The following is a 19,707-nucleotide window of genomic DNA, read 5'->3' on the forward strand; positions in this document are numbered from 1 at the left end:
TTCCATTTATACGCCCCTCTTTGGTGACCTTGCCATTGACTCGAAGGCACTTAGAAATTGTTTTCTTTTGATTTAGAAATTGAAAGTGTCTTCAATCATCGATTGTATCTAGCACTGATATCTGCCACTTCGTGCTATTGCATAATTTAAAAGTTGTTTATTTGAATTTTCAAGCCGAACCGAACCTAAAGCGCATTCCATTTAAAAATAAAAACTGTATTTGATATAAGATTGCATGTCTGTTGCAATCAAGTCGAGGCGAAATGCGTAAATTTCCATTTTTGATTTGCGTGTATGAAAAATCTATTAGAAATTATGATAGATAGCAAGGAAGATAACAATTCTAATCGAATCGAATTTTTAATGGAAAAATAAAAGTAAATTATCTCTATAATAATTTTAAGCTTAAAATAAATAACAAATATATATTAAAGTAAAGATATACGCCTACATTCGTGTGTTTGTCAAAAACAACAGAATTTTAACTCTTTTCATTGAATTTTTTTGTTTTTAATAAATAAATTTTCCGGTGAATAAAAAAAAAAATAAAAAAAAATGGCTTAAATTAGTGAACATACGCGTTATGAATGAACTGCGAAATTATTATCATAAATTTGTTTTGTTTGACTAACAAAGTGTTCCGCGTTGTCATCTTATCTAAAACTCAAGGTCTCTATTTGTTTTTGTTTTGTGTGTGCTTTTTTTTTTTTTAAATTTGACGAAATCATATAATCGGTAATGGTTCAGTACGTGAGTTACATGTTCATCATGCGATAATCAATTACGATTTTGTAGAAATGCCTATTTTTAGGGTGATAAATTCAAGTGGGGAATTACTTTTGATTTTGATTTGAAATTCACAAAAAGCTGTTAAAAAATTTAAAGCACATTTAGCGCGTGTCGGGCTTTACTGAGAAGCGTGGGAAGGTACTCAGGCCTGGCGCCTCGCACTGACTGTTAGCCAAGTTAGTCCGAGTAGTTGGCCAACATCAATAATAGCGGCTAAACGGCTATTTTGTTAGCTATCGGTGGTATATACACAGATTGGCTGGAAGTACTTTCCAGTCAGACATAACTGCTGATAAGAATCATCAGCTGATAAGTTAACACTCGAATTGCCATTTGGCTACAACAATTTGCGGAAATAATGTCAAACTATCAGGCCTATTGGCCCGACTCTGGCCCTGGCTGCGGCAGTTGACATTCTACCGACGTGTCAGCCATTTGCTCTGGTCGGCCTTAGCAGCTCTTGTCCAGCTACGCAGACATCGAGTCCATCCGGCCGGCGTGATGCGTGATACCAGCCAGCAAACCTGCTGCTGCCAGCCACTGGTGGATGAGTTTCAGTGTGCCAAGTTTTCACTGTACCACGATCAGCCCGCCGACTTCTGTCGCTCCCAATGGCAGCGCGGCGAACGCTGTTTCATCTGGCTGATCTATCGTTGGCTCCTGGCCGCCTTCTTTGCGGCTGGTGTCATTGGCAGTCTGGTCGATCAATTCAATGAGGGCAAATGGTTCATCTATCTAACCGATTGGGGCTTCTCCTTATGCTTCTATGCCTGTGCCTATGGCGCCATTCTGGCCACCATATACTTTATAAGGCCTAGCTATTTTGGTAAGCAAATCTCTCTTACACATATTTGTTTATAATTCTCTAGCTGGAAGATGGTTTAATTGAATCATCAAGCCATAAATAAGTATGAAAATGTTTTCATTTTCAAATATAAAACAAAATTAAATTTTACAAGTCATTTATTAATAACTATAATAATAACTATAAAGGTGCACAAGTACTTTCAGCATTCAAAGTATTTATAGGCTTCCTAGTATTCAGAGGTTTAATACATATATTCAAATTTAGATTTTCAAAAATAAACTTTCAATATGTTAGGTCACAATCAAATTGTTCATTAAATATTTATTCATCTGTCGGCTTTTCATTTTATATTATAATTATATTATTCCTACTATTTCAAGTCAAATATATTTTAATAAAATATATGATGTATATGTATATATAGCCTAGATTCACAGGCATAATTCTCATTTTGGTTTGCTAGATTCAGTGTTAGATATGGAATTAGTTATATTTAATATATCTTCATTTCAGTCTCTGGTAGCTGGGCTCTTAGGATATACTGGTGCTCCCATTTTACGACGACAGTTTTGGCCCTGTTGATAACGTTGGTTTTCTGGACAGCGCTCTATCCCAGTGAGCAACTGAAGTGTTTGTTATGCTGCTCAAAAGCTATTATTAATGAATCAACCCCTTTTTAGGCATGTCTGAGGGTCCCGTTGGACTGTACAATCTTTGGGCGCATGCGTTCAATTCAATTTGCATGCTCTTCGATTGCTTTGTCGTGGCCTTTCCCACTCGCCTGATGCACTTTATTTATCCGCTCGCGGCGGGCCTCGTCTATGGCCTCTTCTCTCTCATCTATTTCTGGGCAGGCGGCACCGATTTGTGAGCTATTTGATTTCCCTTTTGATTCCTCTCTTATTCGATTGCATTTGCAGCTTTGGTAACCGCTTTATATATTTCATTCTGGACTGGGAGAGGCCGGGCCTGGCCATTGGCAGCGTTTGTGGCTGCATTGTGCTGGCGCTATTCTTTTGCGTCCTCATCTTCTGGATCTACAGACTAAGATTGTGGATGCATGAGCGCTGTAGCAAAACTTCTTCCATTGAAGTGCGGCAGACGCCCACATCAGGCGCTGAAGCTGCTTGATTAAAGTTTAAATTCGATTCGTATTTTTTTTAATTTGTTATTGCCTATGCTCATTTTGGGAAAACAGTTTGAGCACAAACGAACCTATGCCGCAATTCTCTTTTTTATTTAGTTGATTGAACTTTAGTTATGGTTCTTTATTTTTAAATATTGATATTTATATAAAACTTTAACACAATCATTTAAATGTTCTCTGGTTTTCTTGCCAGTCCTCAAATTGGTAAATAAATCATATATGTTGCAAGGCAATGAGAGATCAACAAGCTTTAAATATGCAACATATATGGTCTGCCACGCCCCCAAAGTGCCAAGAGCAGCAATCAGGCCGACGTTCCCATATTTCCTTTACTTTAGAAATCGGTTTCGCTCAGTCTCTGAATATTTGTTAATTTTTTCATTCGAGTCATGGAAATATACAATTGCTTATCGGCCATACATATTTATGACAGAACAACCTCTGCTTATCGCAGCTTTATCTTGAAAGCCCTTAACATTGGTGTATTTCATTTATATATAGAGGCGTTGTTTCATGCTCTGTGCTAAGGTTTTAGTAAGAAGACTATATTTGATTTGAAATTTTTCAGAATTTCCATTAGATTTTAATCGTTGCCTTATGTCTAAGCCATTTTCTGTACTACAGCGAATTGCAGTGATTGAATTTGATTGGACCATTTCTCCAGTGCATTGTATCGAGCAGCGCTGCTATTGACCTTGTCCAGCTGCAACACCTGATTTACCTGATCGATCCGCCCTTTGATGGTGCTGCAAAGTATAATGTTTGATTGAGTTATATAGTAATAATATCGGTATGTTCGTTGAGTCAACGTACTCATCCAGTATGCAGGATACGAGCAGGCTTTCCACTTCAGCCGGCTCAATGTTGAGTGCATTGGCTATGAACGGTATGGCTATATTCTTATAGGGTCGGATCAGTTTAATGAGCACCTGGGTGCGTATATTGCGCAGCAAATCCTCAATATGCTCGCGTATAAACTGATCGGCCATTATGTTGCTGCGATGCTGGCGCAATATAGTCTCAAACTCGTTGATATCATTGTTTTGGTATGAGTTAACCAAATTTGTCATAGCCAATATTTCGGGATCGTTCTTATACGGTTTGGCCTCCTGCGAGTCAAATGGATTAATGCCGGACTTCATTAGCCTGTCAGAGACAATAGGATCAATTAATTGAATATGATTATTCTCAATTTAATCGCACTCTCACTCACATATTGGCCAGCACCAAGTATTTCAGGCAGGTTGTGCGTCTGGGCGATCCGCTCTCATCGTAGTTCTTGAATGCCTCAAAGAAATCGGTGTGCGCCTTCTCGAACTCGCCTTCACGCAAATGCATTTTTCCGCCGCATTCACGTATTACGCCCATTATCAGTGGATGAGGTATTGCCGATTTAATGTGCAATGATTGCTCATAGAGGGCCTTCAATTTCTTATTATTCTTCTGCACCGTATACATTTGGATTTCCAACGCATAAATTTCTAGAAGCTGGGTGCCCTTCTTCAGATCATCCTCGCCATCGTCTGTCTGGCAGCTCGAGTGCAACTGCTTGAGTATCTTTTGCAATTTGGTGAAATCGTTGCGATCAAAGTACAATTTGCCCAGTTTCGTGTTCGTCTTGAACCACAAACGATCGTTTTTGGCATCGCGCAATGCATCCAAAGTGGTCTCATAGAAATTCTGTAGCAATTCCATCTGAAAACATAATTTAAAGTTAATTTCTTTAAAATAATTAAATTAGTTTTGCTATATACTAGGATAATTCATATTATTATTATTATTAATTATTTTTTATTCATATCTTGCAGTTAGTTTAGGCTCTAGTAAACACAATCCATTTATTTACTATCGATCTTTGTACTTTCTATTTGGAAAATCCACAACGATATATAGATACATTTTGCCTATATTCCATATTGAAAAATATTTGGAACATTTTTTAATATTGAATATATAAAACACATGACTTTGCTTATATATAGGGTGTCTATCTGTAAGGACCTGTATCGCAATTTGCTCATAAACAAAAATTTAATCCTCTATAATATCCTCTATCAAAGTCATTGCAAATGAAACTACTTTTGTATAAGAATAGTTAATATACATATGAAAGTACAAATAAGATGTTAAACCTGTTAGGGCCAGCATTTATCGTGGTAAGAGACCTCTCCTACTTACATTCTTGGACGTCGATATGTAATCTAGTATGGAATTGATGCTCTTCTCGGAGTGATTGCGTGTGACGGCGCTTTTGATGTAGGTAAGCAGCTGCTTGTAGCGCACCATCATTTCCTTGTAGTTGCTCTACACATAAGGGGAGAAAAGAGCATAGTTCATAAATATTCTATTTTCCAGCCCACTTCAGGCTCACCAGACTAAAGTTGATTTTAATCATTTGCTTCAGCGCCTTGAAGCCCCATTCGCCCTTCTCGCCGTTCTCCAGATCGAGCACTTTTTGGAAACTGGCTAGCGCCGCTGTGGGCTCCATTTCCTTGAGTGCCTTGCTGTTGTAGTATTGATTCTCTAGATCTACGTCCGGTTCTGAGTTGCTATCCTCCGAGTATTCCTAAAATGTAGCCCGCAAAGAGTAAACCATGCAGGCGACGCCGGGTGTTGAGATATGCCGTAGATACAATTTCAAATATTGTGAAATGTGGCAATTCTTACCAGGCCATAGTCTTCATCATCGTCACACATAAAATCATCATCGTTATCAGACATTGTGCAGTTTCCTAAGGTGCAACAATTGATTCAAGAAAAACAATGCCTAATTAAAACTGACAAAAATTTGTTTCACTCCCGAATGTGGCGGCAAGGCGATAAAACAGCACTGCCATATAAGACATTTTGCACATATCGGTATGCGTCCGATATATAATGGCCGACCACGTATGAATAAAATACTAAATATATTTTGTTCATAAAATTATATAAATATTATTTAATTTATTTGCTACAATATTATGACAATATTTATTTTTGAAAATAAATTTATTATATAATAATCCATAAAGGATTAGCTCACTGTCGTGTATCGTCTCGGCATTACGGCAGCCCTGGTATATCGATAAGTTCGTAGCCGAGCAGCGCCAAGAAAGTAAAAGTAATAAAGCCATTTGAGAGCAAATACGTAAGTGGATTTGGGAATAAATTGATAATCACCAGTTACAAATATGAGGTAAAATATTCGCTGGAATCGCAATTAAACCAAGAACTTATTTATGCAGTAAACATCGCACACAGTCTGACAAAACACTTTCGATGTTTGTTTCATGTGACGACGCTCCACAGCGCTATAAAGCGCACACATCCTTCGGCAGATCGGAATTCTCAGCCCATATCGGAGGCCTTGCTGCAGCAGGTGGATAAGAGTACACCAAATCTACGATTGCTGGAGATTGCCTCCGGTTCGGGACAGCATGCCGGTTATTTGGCCCCTCTCCTACCGAACATCAGTTTTCAAACAACGGAATATGAGCGCAGAGATTTCAGTTCCATTAAAGCATATGCCGCCGATTGCGCAACTGGTAATATCTGTCCGCCACTCTTTGTGGACATTTCGCAGGATCTGCAGCAATGGGAGGAAGGCACGAAGGCGCAGCTAAAGCTCGCCAGCTATGACTATATGTTGAACTGCAATATGATGCACATTACGCCATGGAACTGTTCGGAGGGACTATTTCGTGCTGCTGGGCAGCTGCTGAAACCGGGCGGCAAACTCTTCACTTATGGACCCTATGCCCTGGACGGCCTATTGACGCCTCAAAGCAATGTTGACTTCGATGCGAACTTGAGAAGTCGAAATAGTGAGTGGGGCATACGGGATATCAGAGATCTGAAGCAGTTGGCCGATTTGAATGGCTTGCGGCTGGAACGAGTCACCGATATGCCGTCCAACAATAAGTTCTTGACCTGGCTAAAGCTGTAAAAGTGAGCCATTGCAGCGTACGCTAGAGTATTCTCTACATATACGGCGCTCGCTTTCTTCCCTGATATTTTGTAATGTTTGGCGGCTATTCCCATTGATCCCACACAAACCAACGCATCTTAGTGGCAAATCTGTAACAAAACTTCTTGGCATAGAGATAAGAAAATGGATTTATCGCATATACTTCGTAATCTTTCTATAAGGAAGTGCAATACAATCGGGATATATGTAATTTTAGAGGAAACACAAACCAGAAGTTGAGATAGCTGAACAATCTGATGAATCACCGGTATAATTTTGCAGTATCTCAAAAGGTATTTATATAAACTTAACGTTTTCTATATCGTACTATAGAGTCCAGCCTATAAGCCCTTGTTGTTGGTTATATCCTGATTATTCTAGTAGTTTAGTAATAGAGTCTTTCTCAATATCAAATATATTTGTATAAACTGTGCGTATGCTATAACATCTATTTAAAGAGAACACGATTGCAATATTACAATGGACTACAATATCTATATATGTGCGAGTTGTTGCTCTGATATATGTACATACAGTAAAATTTATATTACTATTTTCATTACTCTTTATTGCCAATTTATATATATTTGGCACAATTTTCAAGAAAAAACAAGACCCTGAATTGTCTTTTTCAAACAATAGAATTGGGCTTAGATAACATTCTCGATGACGTCGATATCATCGTCTATGGGCCATAAAATTTTATGAGTATCGGCGACGGATTAACTAGGCCAAGTGGATACCTTCGCTACGCAGCTACGATGATTGACCCTCAAAAATGAGCTTGATAGATTGATAACCCGTTAGTCGGCGTCTATATAAGCATTCCTAATAACCGCTGAGCTAACATAACGCTTATCCACTCGGAATCGAGCATGTCGCTAAGTTGGAATACGCTGCTCCTGCCGCTGTTACTATTCACCTGCGTTGGCTGCCTAACTGTGCCGGCTGTGCCCAGCCTGCGACAGGATGGACGCATTGTGGGCGGCGTTCAGGTGTCTATTAAGGATTACCCGTATCAAATTTCACTGCAGCGTAGCTTTCATATGTGCGGCGGCTCATTGATTGGCGTCGGCTGGGCACTGACAGCCGCCCATTGTGTGGAGAGAGCTAGTGTGGAGTCCTTGACGGTGCGGGTCGGTGCCACGCGCAAGGAGAAGGATGGCCTGATCGTCAACATACGGCGTATTCATCGTCATCCCGATTACAATTCACGAATAATCGACTATGACTACGCCCTGCTAGAGCTAGCGCCCTATAATAGCACAAACGTCACCCAGACATTTGCCCAGCTGCCTGAACAGAATGAGGATCTTCCAGATGGCACATTGGTTACAATTACCGGCTGGGGCAATACCCAAAATGCCGAGGAATCGTCAGATGTGCTGCGAGCTGTCACCGTGCCCACGGTGAATCAGACCAAATGCACATTAGCCTATGAGCATTTTGGCAACATTACGGACCGTATGCTATGCGCGGGTCTCACCGAAGGTGGCAAGGATGCCTGTCAAGGGGACTCTGGCGGTCCCCTGGCCGTCAATGGCAAATTATGGGGCGTTGTCTCCTGGGGATTTGGCTGTGCGAAGCCACAATATCCTGGCGTTTACTCCAAAGTGTCGGCAGTCAGGGATTGGATTGTTTCCATAAGTGGCATATAACTTGTTTCCAATAAATTCAAATTAAACCTATCAAATAATTACAAATTTTCTGGTTAGCGCGAAATTAAAAAAAAATAACATTCAACAATCGATAAATACTTATGGGCAGCATTGGTATCGTTTCAAAAAATTACATAAAGCTGATGGGCAGTACTATTGTGAGCATGTAACAAGTTCGTTGCTATGGCACTCGCAACAGGGCGCGCAATTTAAAAAAGTATTTTCTGAAATGTGTTTCGGATTTGCAGCTATCATCATTTTACTTGTTAAACAACATTAGTACATAAAAGGAGTATAATGATCTTACGCAATGTACGAATTGCTGTCCGGGTAAAATCAAATAGCTTTCTATGTTTCATTGAGTGTAGCTTATAAGAATTGAATTTACTTTGAAATTAATTTATTTGTATTCTGCTGTTAACCCATTGAAAATGAGAAATCGGGGTATACTGTGATGATCTAGCCACATCCGGCTGTCTATAACTGGAGCTAATATTTTATATATGTCTTACGAAAATTGTGTAATCATTTCAAAATTGTGTACTATACATTAGGGTACTATATATATTTATATGTACGATGCCATTTTCATTATTTTTGTTGTGTATCGATTATTTTGGTATCCTGTTTCATTGTTTCTTTTTTGGAGACTGACAATAAGTGTTCGATTTGAATTTCATGACTTGCCCACGTGTTGTTTGCTCTTAACAAGTTCACGTGCAAAATTGCAATGAGCCAAGTCATTGGACATGCTCCCCGACACACACGCACATAGGAACCTCTTTAACACAAGACAAGATGGAAAATAGAAGTGCGAACTGAGTACCGGCAGGTTAGCATTTATCGAATCGACAGTTACTAGCATTGTGACGGGGTTAGAAAACTGAAGGGAGAAGAGGAAAACTGGATGAGATGTTGTCAGGACTCAGGAATTTCGAGAATGCCTGCAAAGGCACGGTTAGATGAGACACAAAGAGTAGAAGAACTAGTGGTAGATTTGTTTTGGTATACGAAATATTCATATTTTTAGTAGTGATTCTATTGGTGCTTCACTGGACCTGTCGTAGAAATTTTTGCTTTCAATTATTTTGCTGGAAAACTCTCGTCAGTTTCGTTGCATGCTGTGTGTGTATATATTTGGCTTTAAGCTCTTCTCCGGGCCAATTACGATAGTTAAAACTTGTTCGCCCGAGTGTCGCAAAGTACAGAGACTGATGAATGGTTGGTTAGCCTGTTGGTCAGTTGGCCAGTTGCTTGAGTTGTAACAGCAGCTGTTATCTAGTGAATGTGCTCCCCATTTGGTATGCACATTGATCGATTGGACATGCGAACACTGAAGATTAATTTAATTTAGCTATAATTGGTGAATAACATATACAAAAAATGAATATATATGTACATATGTATAGCAGCGGGCCTTTTAAATGTTAGTTAAGGGCATAATTAGAGGCAAGCATATGGATATGCTGGTGACCTGGTGAACAGCAGTCAGCAATTACTTTTGCAATTCTTTCACAACCTCCTGCATGGTGGGACGAGCATCAGCGTCTTTATCCCAGCAGCTTTGAATTAAGGTTTTTAATTCATCCGGACAATCAAATTCAAGATCATCCAGAGAGGGCCGTAGACCTGCATAAGAGAGACAAATGCTCAATATATAGAAATATCTGATATATATAATTGACAATGAATTACCTTTGTCGATTTGTTCATTGAACTCATTAATTGAGATGTCGCCCAGAAAGTAGTAAGGCCTCTTACGCGCCAGAATTTCCCAAATCGTAATGCCCATGCTGTACACATCACATTTAGCAGCGTACTTGCCAGTCTTGGCAAGCTGCATAAAATCGAATGAGTTTAAGTAATTAGCTTGACTATATACATATATATTTATATCCATGTGTATATGTACCTCGGGTGCCATATATACCGGAGTGCCTTTTCCTTTAGTCATGTTCGATCTCACCGCCCTAGCAAAACCGAAATCGCAAATCTTTAAGTTTCTTCGTTCGGCATCTACCAACATATTCTGACTCTTCACATCACGATGAATAATTTTCAGTGAGTGAAGACAAGCAAGCGCCTCAGCTGCTTGACGCAACAAATTAATGGCTTGCGAGTACATTAATTCTTCCTTTGTGTTGTGTAGAAAGTGTTCTAAGCTGCCACCTGCAACGTACTCCATAACCAAATGAATTGCTGTTGCCTCTATTATAAGTCCATATAATTCTACGAAGAGAGCGTGGCCTTTTACCATATTCAAGTAGAAGAGTTCACGGTCCACATCTTTCTTGTTTACCATATCCATCTCGATTTTCTTGATGGCAACATCTCTGCCAGAATATTTGCCTTTGTAGACCTCTCCAAAAGTTCCTTTTCCAAGTATCTATACAGTAGATAAGTATACATTTTTTTTTCTTTTTGCAATTCCATTATTTAACATTACACTTATTATGACAGCTTACTGCACCGAATTGAATTTCATTCATATGGATCAGATCTATGCGGCGTCGAGTTCCATCAAAATCAATTTCATAATATTTATTCGCAGCCATTTCGGATCAGACTTCACAATTGAACTGAATTCAGTCAAATGAAACGAAATGCTGCCTATACCTATTATGCTGCAAATCAAAAATTCTATTAATTAACATGACTCAATATATATACATATATAGTCTATAGTGCTGATAAAATGCACATCACCTCTCAGGCTGACTGAACAATGCAAGCACATAAACAAAATAGATTAGTTTGCTTATCTTATCAGAGTAAAGCATTGTGCATATATAGCTATTTAGTGTTAAACGTGTTTTATTTCTGATTAGTTAGCAGTTGAAAACAAAATGTGGAAGAAGTTTATTTGTGCTCTAGTGCTGGCGGCCTTTTTGGGCCTGCAGACGGATGAGAAAAGCAGAAATTGAGCCGTGTGTGCTTCGGCAATTTTATTCTATATTACATCTGCAGTTAACGGTCTGTATTGCTACACCTGCGATTCGCCGAGCTCCTGTCGTTCCCCCACCTCACAGTACTGCACTGCACAGTGAACACTGCCAACACGACCAGCGCTTGGCTGAGAAGGCTTCACAGCAATGTTCCAAACACCGTGGAAAATGACTTCAAGTGCCTGAATCTAACATATTACTACCCCCAAAGTAATTAGCCAATATGAAGAATTAGTTCTGTAGTGCTTGATTATAGTTAATATCCGCATTTCTTTTCGCAGACAACGTCAAAACCCAAGAGATTCTGGGTTGCTACTATAGTTCTATACCAGTTTGTTATCTTAGTCTGAACGCGACCAACAGCTATAACTGGGCTAAGATCTGTTCCACGTGTACCTACGACAATTGTAATCCGACGTGAACTCTTAGCAAGAGCAGCTTTACCATCATGTCTCCAGCTTTGCTCCTGTTCTTAGCCAAAATATTCATATAAGGAATATGCTTTGTTAAATATTAATCTAATTGAAAAAAAAATTTTTTTTTTTTTTTTTAATTTATTTTCAATCTGTTTTTTATAACAATAAGCAAATTGTTTAAAGTACTATATTAACTAACCGGAAAGTACAGACAGATGAGAAATTCATTATCGCTGAAATGACGAACAAACTGATGGACCTTGTGAACGAATCCCAAATGTTTCCATTTTTCTATGGCTGTAGGAGACTGTGGATGAAGTGATTTTAATAGGTATGAATTTGAAAGAAAGTGTGGATAGATAACTATAATTTATTCATATAGACTTTCGATAATTGACTGGCTTAAAACCCGAACAGACTTCGATATTAAGCCAAACCAAGGAACAACATTGTTTCTATTGTCTCTCCCAAGTTGCTATGACACAAATACAATTATCAGTAAAGGAATGCTAGTGCACAGTGCGTCCTACTCTTGTGTTAATAGTATATAAGTTTTTGATAAATTTTTATAAATATAAATACCAACAAGAACATAAAACTTCAGCCCTTAAGTCGCTTACCGTTATGTTGTATGTATGTGTGTGTGTGTGTATGTATTTGTATATATGTGGGTGTCTGTATAATAAAATTAGATACATATGTCGTTGTTGGCTGCCTGCTGCCTGCTGCCGCTGGTGTCGTGTCTATGATTCGGTTGCGGCATACGTGGCGTATGCTTGATGCCCTGCAACGAGTTGGTTGTGGCAGCGCGCGCAGCTAGCTGCGTGCCATTTTTTATGGAAATAATATTCTTGTCAGGATTAAAAAGGATACGTGACCAGAACATTAATGCAATGCACAAGCCATTCAGTTGTCTCGTTGCGCAGCACAATAAGAAAAGCCTCTCATAGCACTCGGTTTTGTGTTGCAACGTGTCGCTGCCACGCCCACCAAAAACAAAAACCAAAAGAACCTACAAAAAATACAACTCAACTGTCAGCCGCAAGGCGAAAAGGCGCCCCAGCGACTTTTGCCACAATTGTGAAGCGCACCTCGCACCTCGCACAGCCCCGACCCCACACCCGAACAGCACCGACCCCACACCCGAAGAGCACCGCCACGACCCTTCGATGTCTGTGTGGCTTGTGTTTATCTTTCGGGCTGCTGGCCCAGCTATGGGGCCAGACCAGTTGAACCCCTCCTGCACCTGACCCTGCTTCTGCCTCTGCCTCTATCACAATATTATTGTCCTGTCAGGCGAGTGGCATGCCTCACCATTTGCCTTGGCTATTGCACGTTGTTTTTCTAATTTTTAAAAAAGCATATTGTAATTCTCTTGTTTACCTATTGTCCCACATACACACACGCATACATATACATATACATATATATATATATATGTGTGTTTATAAATCTAACCCCCAGCTATTTGTTGTTTGTTGTCTCCTGGTATTGTTCACAGGATTTGCGCATTTCGTTTACCTTCGAGAAACCTGCTCGGCTACTCAGCTCAGCGTGCCATTTGTCCTGTCATTTAATATCCTCGCCGTATCCTTGGCAGAAGCTTATGCTGCTGCTTCTTTTTGTATTTTTTGCTTTCATATCCTGCAACTGTTTCTGTGGCTCTCCCTCTGCTTTGTATTTAGTTATGCGTGACATGTCCAGGCTCCTGATATATGCTCTTCAATTTTTGAAACATTGCCCCTCGTTCGTACTTTAGGTATTTCGACTTTTGTTTATTTGCTATGGCAAATACTTGGCATTGGGTTTTAGACATTAAAACGTGTTTGCAATTTGCAATCGTTCAATTTTAATATACATATATCCATTTTCTTTTTCTCTAGTTTTGTTGTTTTGCTAGTAAATGTATCTGCCTATTCAATTTGTACTATCCATATGATAGGAATTACGAATTACGAAAATGTTCGATATTTTTAAATTTTCAATGATTTTTAAAAATTGAAATCAAAGTATTTTATATTTTATGGGTTTTGCATTCCATTTTCCAAAAATTTGAAAAATTTGATGTAGTAGGATCAAGATATGTTGATATAACCATATAATATATTACAATCAAATCAAAATGCATATCGTTCATTATATTAAAATATTCAAATGATAACATAAAAATTCCAATACATTGATATATTTCCAAGAACTAAAACAATATATATACATATGTATATATTTATTCCTTTGACTGGTTGAATATCGTAAATAAAAATATATTTATGATCTTGTTTAACACGATATAGAGTAGGAATAATATTATCATTATTTCATTAATTTGTGCACAATTTTTAATAGTATATAATAGACATTAGTTATATCTATCGATAGGCACCATTCAAGAGACAAATATAAATATGGTAAATATATGAGCATTTGTCGTGTAAGTCTGTAGAGAATTGCATGAAACATTTTCGATTCGCTGTTGATAATATATGTGATAAAAGGGGGCGATAGTGTGTGTACAATCTATAGAATTCGGAATAACTAAATCTAATCTTTATTACCTGCGTGTGCAGTACATTAAACACATATCAGTTGAAATGATTCAGAACTATTACTAGTTGGAAGTTTTACTAAACAAGATGTGGAATAGGTACATTTTTGGTTTAATGCTAGCGACCGTAAGTTTGCAGATTGGTGAGATCTTAGAACAAATTCCATCTGCAACGAATGATTCGCATAAACAATATACACTCTTTCAGTGAGCGGCCTGACTTGCTATAGCTGCACTTCACCTAGTAGCTGCGTCAATCCCAGCACCCAGGTCTGCTCCGATAGAACAGCCGATGAGACCACCGCCTGGCTGAACACCATACACAAGTTTGTACCCGTCGTAGAGAGTAGTGGAAGCTTTTTGTGCATGAACCTCACATACTATTTTGAAAGCAGTTAGTTCTCAGTTAATGTAGGATTTGTTTGTGTTTTTCATTTGTTTCTTCCATTTGGCATTCGCAGACAACTCCAAGATCCATGAATATCTGGGCTGTTATCACCCCGACATTCCTGTTTGCATCTTACCGCTAAACGCATCCATCAGCGATACCTGGAAGAAAGGTTGCCAGAGCTGCAACAAAGACAAGTGCAATCGCAATCCAGCCGGAACTTTCAGCAAGAGCTTCTATACCATTACAGTCGCTCTGATCATCGCCAAATTAGCCTTCTAAAAAAAAGCTGTAGCGAAATCTTGTAAATCGATATTAGATTAAAGAAGAGAATTACAAATTGAAATATACATAATCTGTGTATTCATTATTTTTATTTCGAATTGTCATCTTTGAAGTAGGCATGTCGTGAATACGATTTACCATTGCGCATAGGAAGGGTACAATCTTAGTTCTCCAATCCCTATACTAGTTCATCATGTATATTGAGCATAATTTCAAACAGTCTAATTGAGGATTGTAGATAAAACTTTTTATAATATTGTTGCCATGTGCAAGAGCCTTTACAATGATATTGAATACAATATAAATGAGTTATTGTTGACCTCCATTATAGATAAACAGGAATACAACAATTATACAACCTATTTGCGATAAATAGCGTGTTAATAACTATGAAGCAGTGCTTTGGTCGGTGATAAGGTGGACATCCCCTTTGGTTGACACAACCAAGCCCAGCCCATAAAAAAAAAACTGATTTGCTTTCTTATCTTATCGGTCGAGTTAAGCAATGTGAATATCTAAACATTTAGTGTTAAAATAGTTGAGTTGGTGAAAAGTTCGTTTATTCAGCAGTGGGAACTAAAATGTGGAAGAAGTTCATTTGTGCTCTAGTGCTGGCGGCCTTTTTGGGCCTGCAAACGGGTGAGAAAAGTTGAAAATGAACCGTGTGTGCTTCGGCAATTTTATTCTATATTACATCTGCAGTTAACGGTCTGTATTGCTACACCTGCGATTCGCCGAGCTCCTGTCGTTCGCCCACCTCACAGTACTGCGACGTCAACACTGCCAACACGACCAGCGCTTGGCTGAGAAGGCTTCACAGTAATGTTCCAAGAACCGTGGGCAATAACTTCAAGTGCCTGAATCTAACATATTACTACCCCCAAAGTAATTAGCCAATATGAGGAATTAGTTCTGTAGTGCTCGATTATAGTTAATATCCGCATTTCTTTTCGCAGACAACGTCAAAACCCAAGAGATTCTGGGTTGTTACTTCAGTTCTATATCAGTTTGTTATTTATTCCGGAACGCGAATAACAGCTATGACTGGGAAAAGTCCTGTTACACGTGTGGCAACGACAATTGTAATCACCGCAATCCGGCGGGAACTCTTAGCAAGAGCAGCTTTACCATCATGTCTTCAGCTTTGCTCCTGATCCTAGCCAAAATATTCAAATAAGGAAATTTTAAAATAAAAATTAAATTATTCAAAGGACCGAACCAAGAGAACCCCTTAATCCCAAATAATAAGTGTACACCCAGTTTGTATACATAAATATAAACGTATACAAATTATCCTCGATATCCCATTTTCAATGGGTTCAGGATATCATATGAATTTGTAAGATGTGCATTTACACTAAACCCATTGATAATGGTTTGTGTATACTGGGCCATCCATATATTTATATGTAAACAATACGAAATCCATAAGATCTTCAGAAGATACTACTGCTATGACAGCTGATCCGCCAATGAGAGGAATGCATTCAAAACCCTAAATCTTATAAAGATCTACACAAAACAAAATTAAATTAATACAAAGGTTTTAATAATAATGAATTAAAATAACTATTTAATATAAAACATAAATTTCTACTGCTTATGCTATGCTAGTGAAGAAGAAATATTGTGTTTGACAAAATTGCTAACGGACGGTATCTATGAATTCTTTTATGGCTAGACTGGCTCGCCATCCTGATCAGGACCTCTGTGTAGAATCAGCCACAACTGCCTCTGTTTCTAAAATTTTCGCATACCATTAAGCAAGAGTCTTACATTTTTTAGATTATTTATTTAGTGTTTTTTTTTTTTTTTAAATATATTTTTATTTTATTTGTTCTGTAGTTTAGTAAAAGTATTTACAAAGTCTGACTTGAAAGCTCAGCAATTGCTGACTAATTGATGCAATTGACAGCGAGTGAGTCGCCTCTTTTAAGATTGACTTCAAACTCTACAATTAGGCATGACAGCTGTTTGTATCGAGAGCTGCTTATATAAAAGCACATATTCCTGGGCTAACGCAAATCAGTTGTAAACGCAGCTTCGTCAAGGAAAGTTGTTAAACATTCAGAATGAAGAATATATATTGGATGAGTTTCCTAATCTGCTCGATTTCTGTGCAGTTGGGTGAGTTGCACTGGAAGAGATTCCATTTCAGTGTTGTAAATCCAAGAACTTTCCCATTGCAGTCAACTGCTTGGTCTGTCGCAACTGCGTTAGTCCAGCCAGCTGCAGGTACGCAAAGGTAGTCCAGTGCACCAATAAATCTGCCAATGTGACGAGCCAGTATTTGGCCACATATCATCAGAATGTGCTTGAGCTAAACAGCAGTCGCTTCAACTGCCTCGCTCTGAAGTATGTCTATATGAGAAGTGAGTAAACTTACTCGTTGGAAGTATTACCACATTATAAATATATCGAATGCTAGACACTTCAGTGGACTATCATCTCTTTGGCTGTGTTCACCCCGATCTCGACGTCTGTGCGCTGCAGCTGAAGCCCGAGGTCAGCGACTGGAACAGGACGAGGTGTATCGTTTGCTCTGGCAACAATTGCAACAGAAATTCATCTCGCAAAATTGGTGGAACTCTCCATACGATTGTAGGTACAGTCTGCACTCTCATGCTAAGTAAGATCTATGGCTAATATTATTGATAATTATTAAATGATTGATAAAGATATTCAAGCGATATTATCTTGCATATCGGTCTGCATTCTTAATTTACTGTGGAAAATAATTTTATAACATAAACCAAAATATTTAAACAATAATAATAATAATCGAATACATAGATTATTATAATTATCGAACTATTCATGTTATTGAACATTCTTATGCATTTGCAATTCTTCCACAATCTCCTGCATGGTGGGACGAGCATCAGGCTCTTTATCCCAGCAGCGTTGAATTAAAGTTTTTAATTGATTCGGGCAATCAAATTTAAGATCATCCAGAGAGGGCCGTAGACCTGCATAAACCATATCAATGCTCAGTATACATATATCCATATATAACAATTAAGAAAGCTCTAGTCGAGACTGCTCGACCACGAGATCGTCTGAACCCTTCAAGCAACTCGAATCTAAATTGTATAAAATGCATCTTAATGTAGGAGATATAATTTTATAACTGAATTTCGAGAAGGTTTTTTCTCGCTAACAAAACAACAGGATATCGATATCCGCGCTATACGGACCTTTAAAAACAAATTTGAAGTCTCTAGCTCTTATATCTTCTGAGATCGACGCGTTCAAACATGCAGACAAACATACGGACAGGGCCAAATCGACTCAGCTTGTCGCCCTGATCAAGAATATATATACTTTGTGGGGTCTGCCACGCCTCCTTCTCCCTGTTACATACATTCCAACAAAACCATTATACTCTGATTTCACATTTTCAATGGGTTCAGGGTATACAAATATATGGTGTATATAAATAATATTGGATTACCGTCGGCGATTTGTTTAAGTAAGTAAAGTACGACTTCATATTCAACAGTGCAGTAAGGAATCTGACGTGCCAGAACTTCCCAAATTGTAATGCCCATGCTATACACATCACATTTGTCAGTGTATATTTTGCCTTTGAAAACCTGAATGAAATCAAATGAGTGTTAAGCTAACATAGATATGTGTGTCCACGTACTTCAGGCGCCATATAAATGAGAGTACCTCGTGCCTCAGTCATTTCAGTTCTCGACTGCCTTACAAAACCGAAATCGCAAATTTTTAAGTTTTTTCGCTCGGCGTCCACCAACATATTCAGACTCTTGACATCACGATGAATAACAGGTCGCTCTGACATTGCATGGAGATAAGCCAATGCCTACAAATGGAATATGAATCATGTCTATATATGTATATATGTATATGTAGACAACATACCTCAGCTGCTTGACACAACAAATTAATGGCATTGGAGTACGTTAATTCTTCTTCTGTCTTGTGTAGAAAATCATATAAGCTTCCACCGGATATGTACTCCATAACCAAAAGAGTTTCGGTTCTCTCCATGACCATTGCGTATAATTTAACGAAGTTGGCATGGTCACGGACCATAGACATGTAGAAGGGTTCGCGTTGTATATTCCCGTGCTCGATATTAGACGAGATTTTTTTTATGGCAACATCTTTGCCTTTATATTTGCCTTTGTATACCGCTCCGAAAGATCCTTTTCCAAGTTTCTGTATGGTGTATCAGTTTTCACTAATTTCCATCAAATACATAGTATTTTTTAAAATCGCTTACGTCATTGGGATCAAATTCAATATCTTTTCTTTGGATCGCGTTCATTTCGCAACGGGACTCACAATCGTACTAAGACTCAGTGTGACATACGCTGCATATTTATTGACGAACACAAACACTGTACTGCAAAAGTGAACTTTATTTTAGCATTGAACTGAAAGAAGATTTCTTAAGTCAGATACTACAGAGTATATAGTGATGCATTCCATACGCACTAGGCGATTATCTATTTCTCGATTACTCTTACCATTTTCAAATGATCGATTTAAATCGATAGTTCGACTTTGTTTATTAACGTTACTTTAGCTAGAGATTTCAGATTTGGTGCTTCAGGTATTGAAAACAATAATTTTCTAATCTTTGAGAGAACCTTACTTTAAATACTGAAGACGCGAATTTCAGCAAATACCCTCATTTGAAATTTATTATTTCTTATTTGTATATAACATAACAGATATTCATAAGTTCTTCACTGGACTTTAGTTTTTTCCCAGTTGAGCAATCGCTAGAACTCTTACCACCAGA

At 38.3% G+C, this 19,707-nt stretch overlaps 8 protein-coding genes across 10 annotated transcripts; 6 read left to right on the top strand and 2 right to left on the bottom strand.

Annotated features, from left to right (window-relative positions):
- The first annotated feature begins 861 nt into the window (after positions 1-861).
- On the top strand, positions 862-2,751 carry LOC108658692 (protein rolling stone). The gene is made up of 4 exons (XM_030388540.2): positions 862-1,615; positions 2,111-2,212; positions 2,278-2,464; positions 2,518-2,751. Exons 1-4 carry the CDS (start codon positions 1,291-1,293, stop codon positions 2,726-2,728), a joined length of 825 nt encoding a protein of 274 aa, XP_030244400.1. The 5' UTR covers positions 862-1,290; the 3' UTR covers positions 2,729-2,751.
- A 521-nt stretch (positions 2,752-3,272) lies between these two features.
- On the bottom strand, positions 3,273-5,586 carry alien (COP9 signalosome complex subunit 2 alien). Its single transcript, XM_030388525.2, has 6 exons — positions 5,412-5,586; positions 5,116-5,310; positions 4,923-5,048; positions 3,958-4,439; positions 3,558-3,890; positions 3,273-3,490 (listed from the first exon to the last, which is right to left on the bottom strand). Exons 1-6 carry the CDS (start codon positions 5,463-5,465, stop codon positions 3,346-3,348), a joined length of 1,335 nt encoding a protein of 444 aa, XP_030244385.1. The 5' UTR covers positions 5,466-5,586; the 3' UTR covers positions 3,273-3,345.
- Positions 5,587-5,796: 210 nt separating this feature from the next.
- Positions 5,797-7,125, top strand: LOC115564333 (UPF0585 protein CG18661). 2 transcript variants are annotated; one of them, XM_030388529.2, is made up of 2 exons: positions 5,797-5,922; positions 5,988-7,125. In XM_030388529.2, the coding sequence occupies exons 1-2, from the start codon at positions 5,918-5,920 to the stop codon at positions 6,670-6,672; spliced, it is 690 nt and encodes a 229-aa protein (XP_030244389.1). In that variant the 5' UTR covers positions 5,797-5,917; the 3' UTR covers positions 6,673-7,125. The 2 variants fall into 2 exon arrangements, with proteins under 2 accessions (XP_030244389.1, XP_030244391.1); XM_030388531.2 differs by having other exon boundaries at positions 6,036-7,125.
- Positions 7,126-7,255: 130 nt separating this feature from the next.
- Positions 7,256-8,396, top strand: Try29F (Trypsin 29F). Its single transcript, XM_030388528.2, has one exon. The coding sequence runs from the start codon at positions 7,569-7,571 to the stop codon at positions 8,349-8,351; it is 783 nt and encodes a 260-aa protein (XP_030244388.1). The 5' UTR covers positions 7,256-7,568; the 3' UTR covers positions 8,352-8,396.
- A 1,284-nt stretch (positions 8,397-9,680) lies between these two features.
- LOC108657720 (mitogen-activated protein kinase kinase kinase 7) lies at positions 9,681-19,289 on the bottom strand. The gene is made up of 8 exons (XM_089256994.1): positions 19,183-19,289; positions 18,819-19,118; positions 18,580-18,759; positions 18,385-18,526; positions 17,757-17,899; positions 10,264-10,737; positions 10,047-10,188; positions 9,681-9,980 (listed from the first exon to the last, which is right to left on the bottom strand). Exons 1-8 carry the CDS (start codon positions 19,225-19,227, stop codon positions 9,847-9,849), a joined length of 1,560 nt encoding a protein of 519 aa, XP_089113120.1. The 5' UTR covers positions 19,228-19,289; the 3' UTR covers positions 9,681-9,846.
- On the top strand, positions 11,121-16,520 carry LOC115564334 (uncharacterized). Of its 2 annotated transcripts, XM_089257234.1 has the most exons (4): positions 11,121-11,254; positions 11,318-11,373; positions 15,688-15,815; positions 15,887-16,520. In XM_089257234.1, exons 1-4 carry the CDS (start codon positions 11,198-11,200, stop codon positions 16,105-16,107), a joined length of 462 nt encoding a protein of 153 aa, XP_089113360.1. In that variant the 5' UTR covers positions 11,121-11,197; the 3' UTR covers positions 16,108-16,520. The 2 variants fall into 2 exon arrangements, with proteins under 2 accessions (XP_089113360.1, XP_030244393.1); XM_030388533.2 differs by lacking the exons at positions 11,121-11,254; positions 11,318-11,373 and adding an exon at positions 15,413-15,569 and having other exon boundaries at positions 15,633-15,815.
- On the top strand, positions 14,298-14,979 carry LOC115564335 (uncharacterized). Its single transcript, XM_030388538.2, has 3 exons — positions 14,298-14,400; positions 14,466-14,651; positions 14,719-14,979. The coding sequence occupies exons 1-3, from the start codon at positions 14,346-14,348 to the stop codon at positions 14,925-14,927; spliced, it is 450 nt and encodes a 149-aa protein (XP_030244398.1). The 5' UTR covers positions 14,298-14,345; the 3' UTR covers positions 14,928-14,979.
- Positions 16,929-17,615, top strand: LOC108658677 (uncharacterized). Its single transcript, XM_018111329.3, has 3 exons — positions 16,929-17,057; positions 17,120-17,302; positions 17,359-17,615. The coding sequence occupies exons 1-3, from the start codon at positions 17,003-17,005 to the stop codon at positions 17,574-17,576; spliced, it is 456 nt and encodes a 151-aa protein (XP_017966818.1). The 5' UTR covers positions 16,929-17,002; the 3' UTR covers positions 17,577-17,615.
- Positions 19,290-19,707: the final 418 nt, after the last annotated feature.

This window comes from Drosophila navojoa, chromosome 3, assembly GCF_054131105.1.
Source record: "Drosophila navojoa isolate 15081-1374.11 chromosome 3, UAZ_NAV_1.0, whole genome shotgun sequence".
Classification (NCBI taxonomy): Eukaryota; Metazoa; Arthropoda; class Insecta; order Diptera; family Drosophilidae; genus Drosophila; species Drosophila navojoa.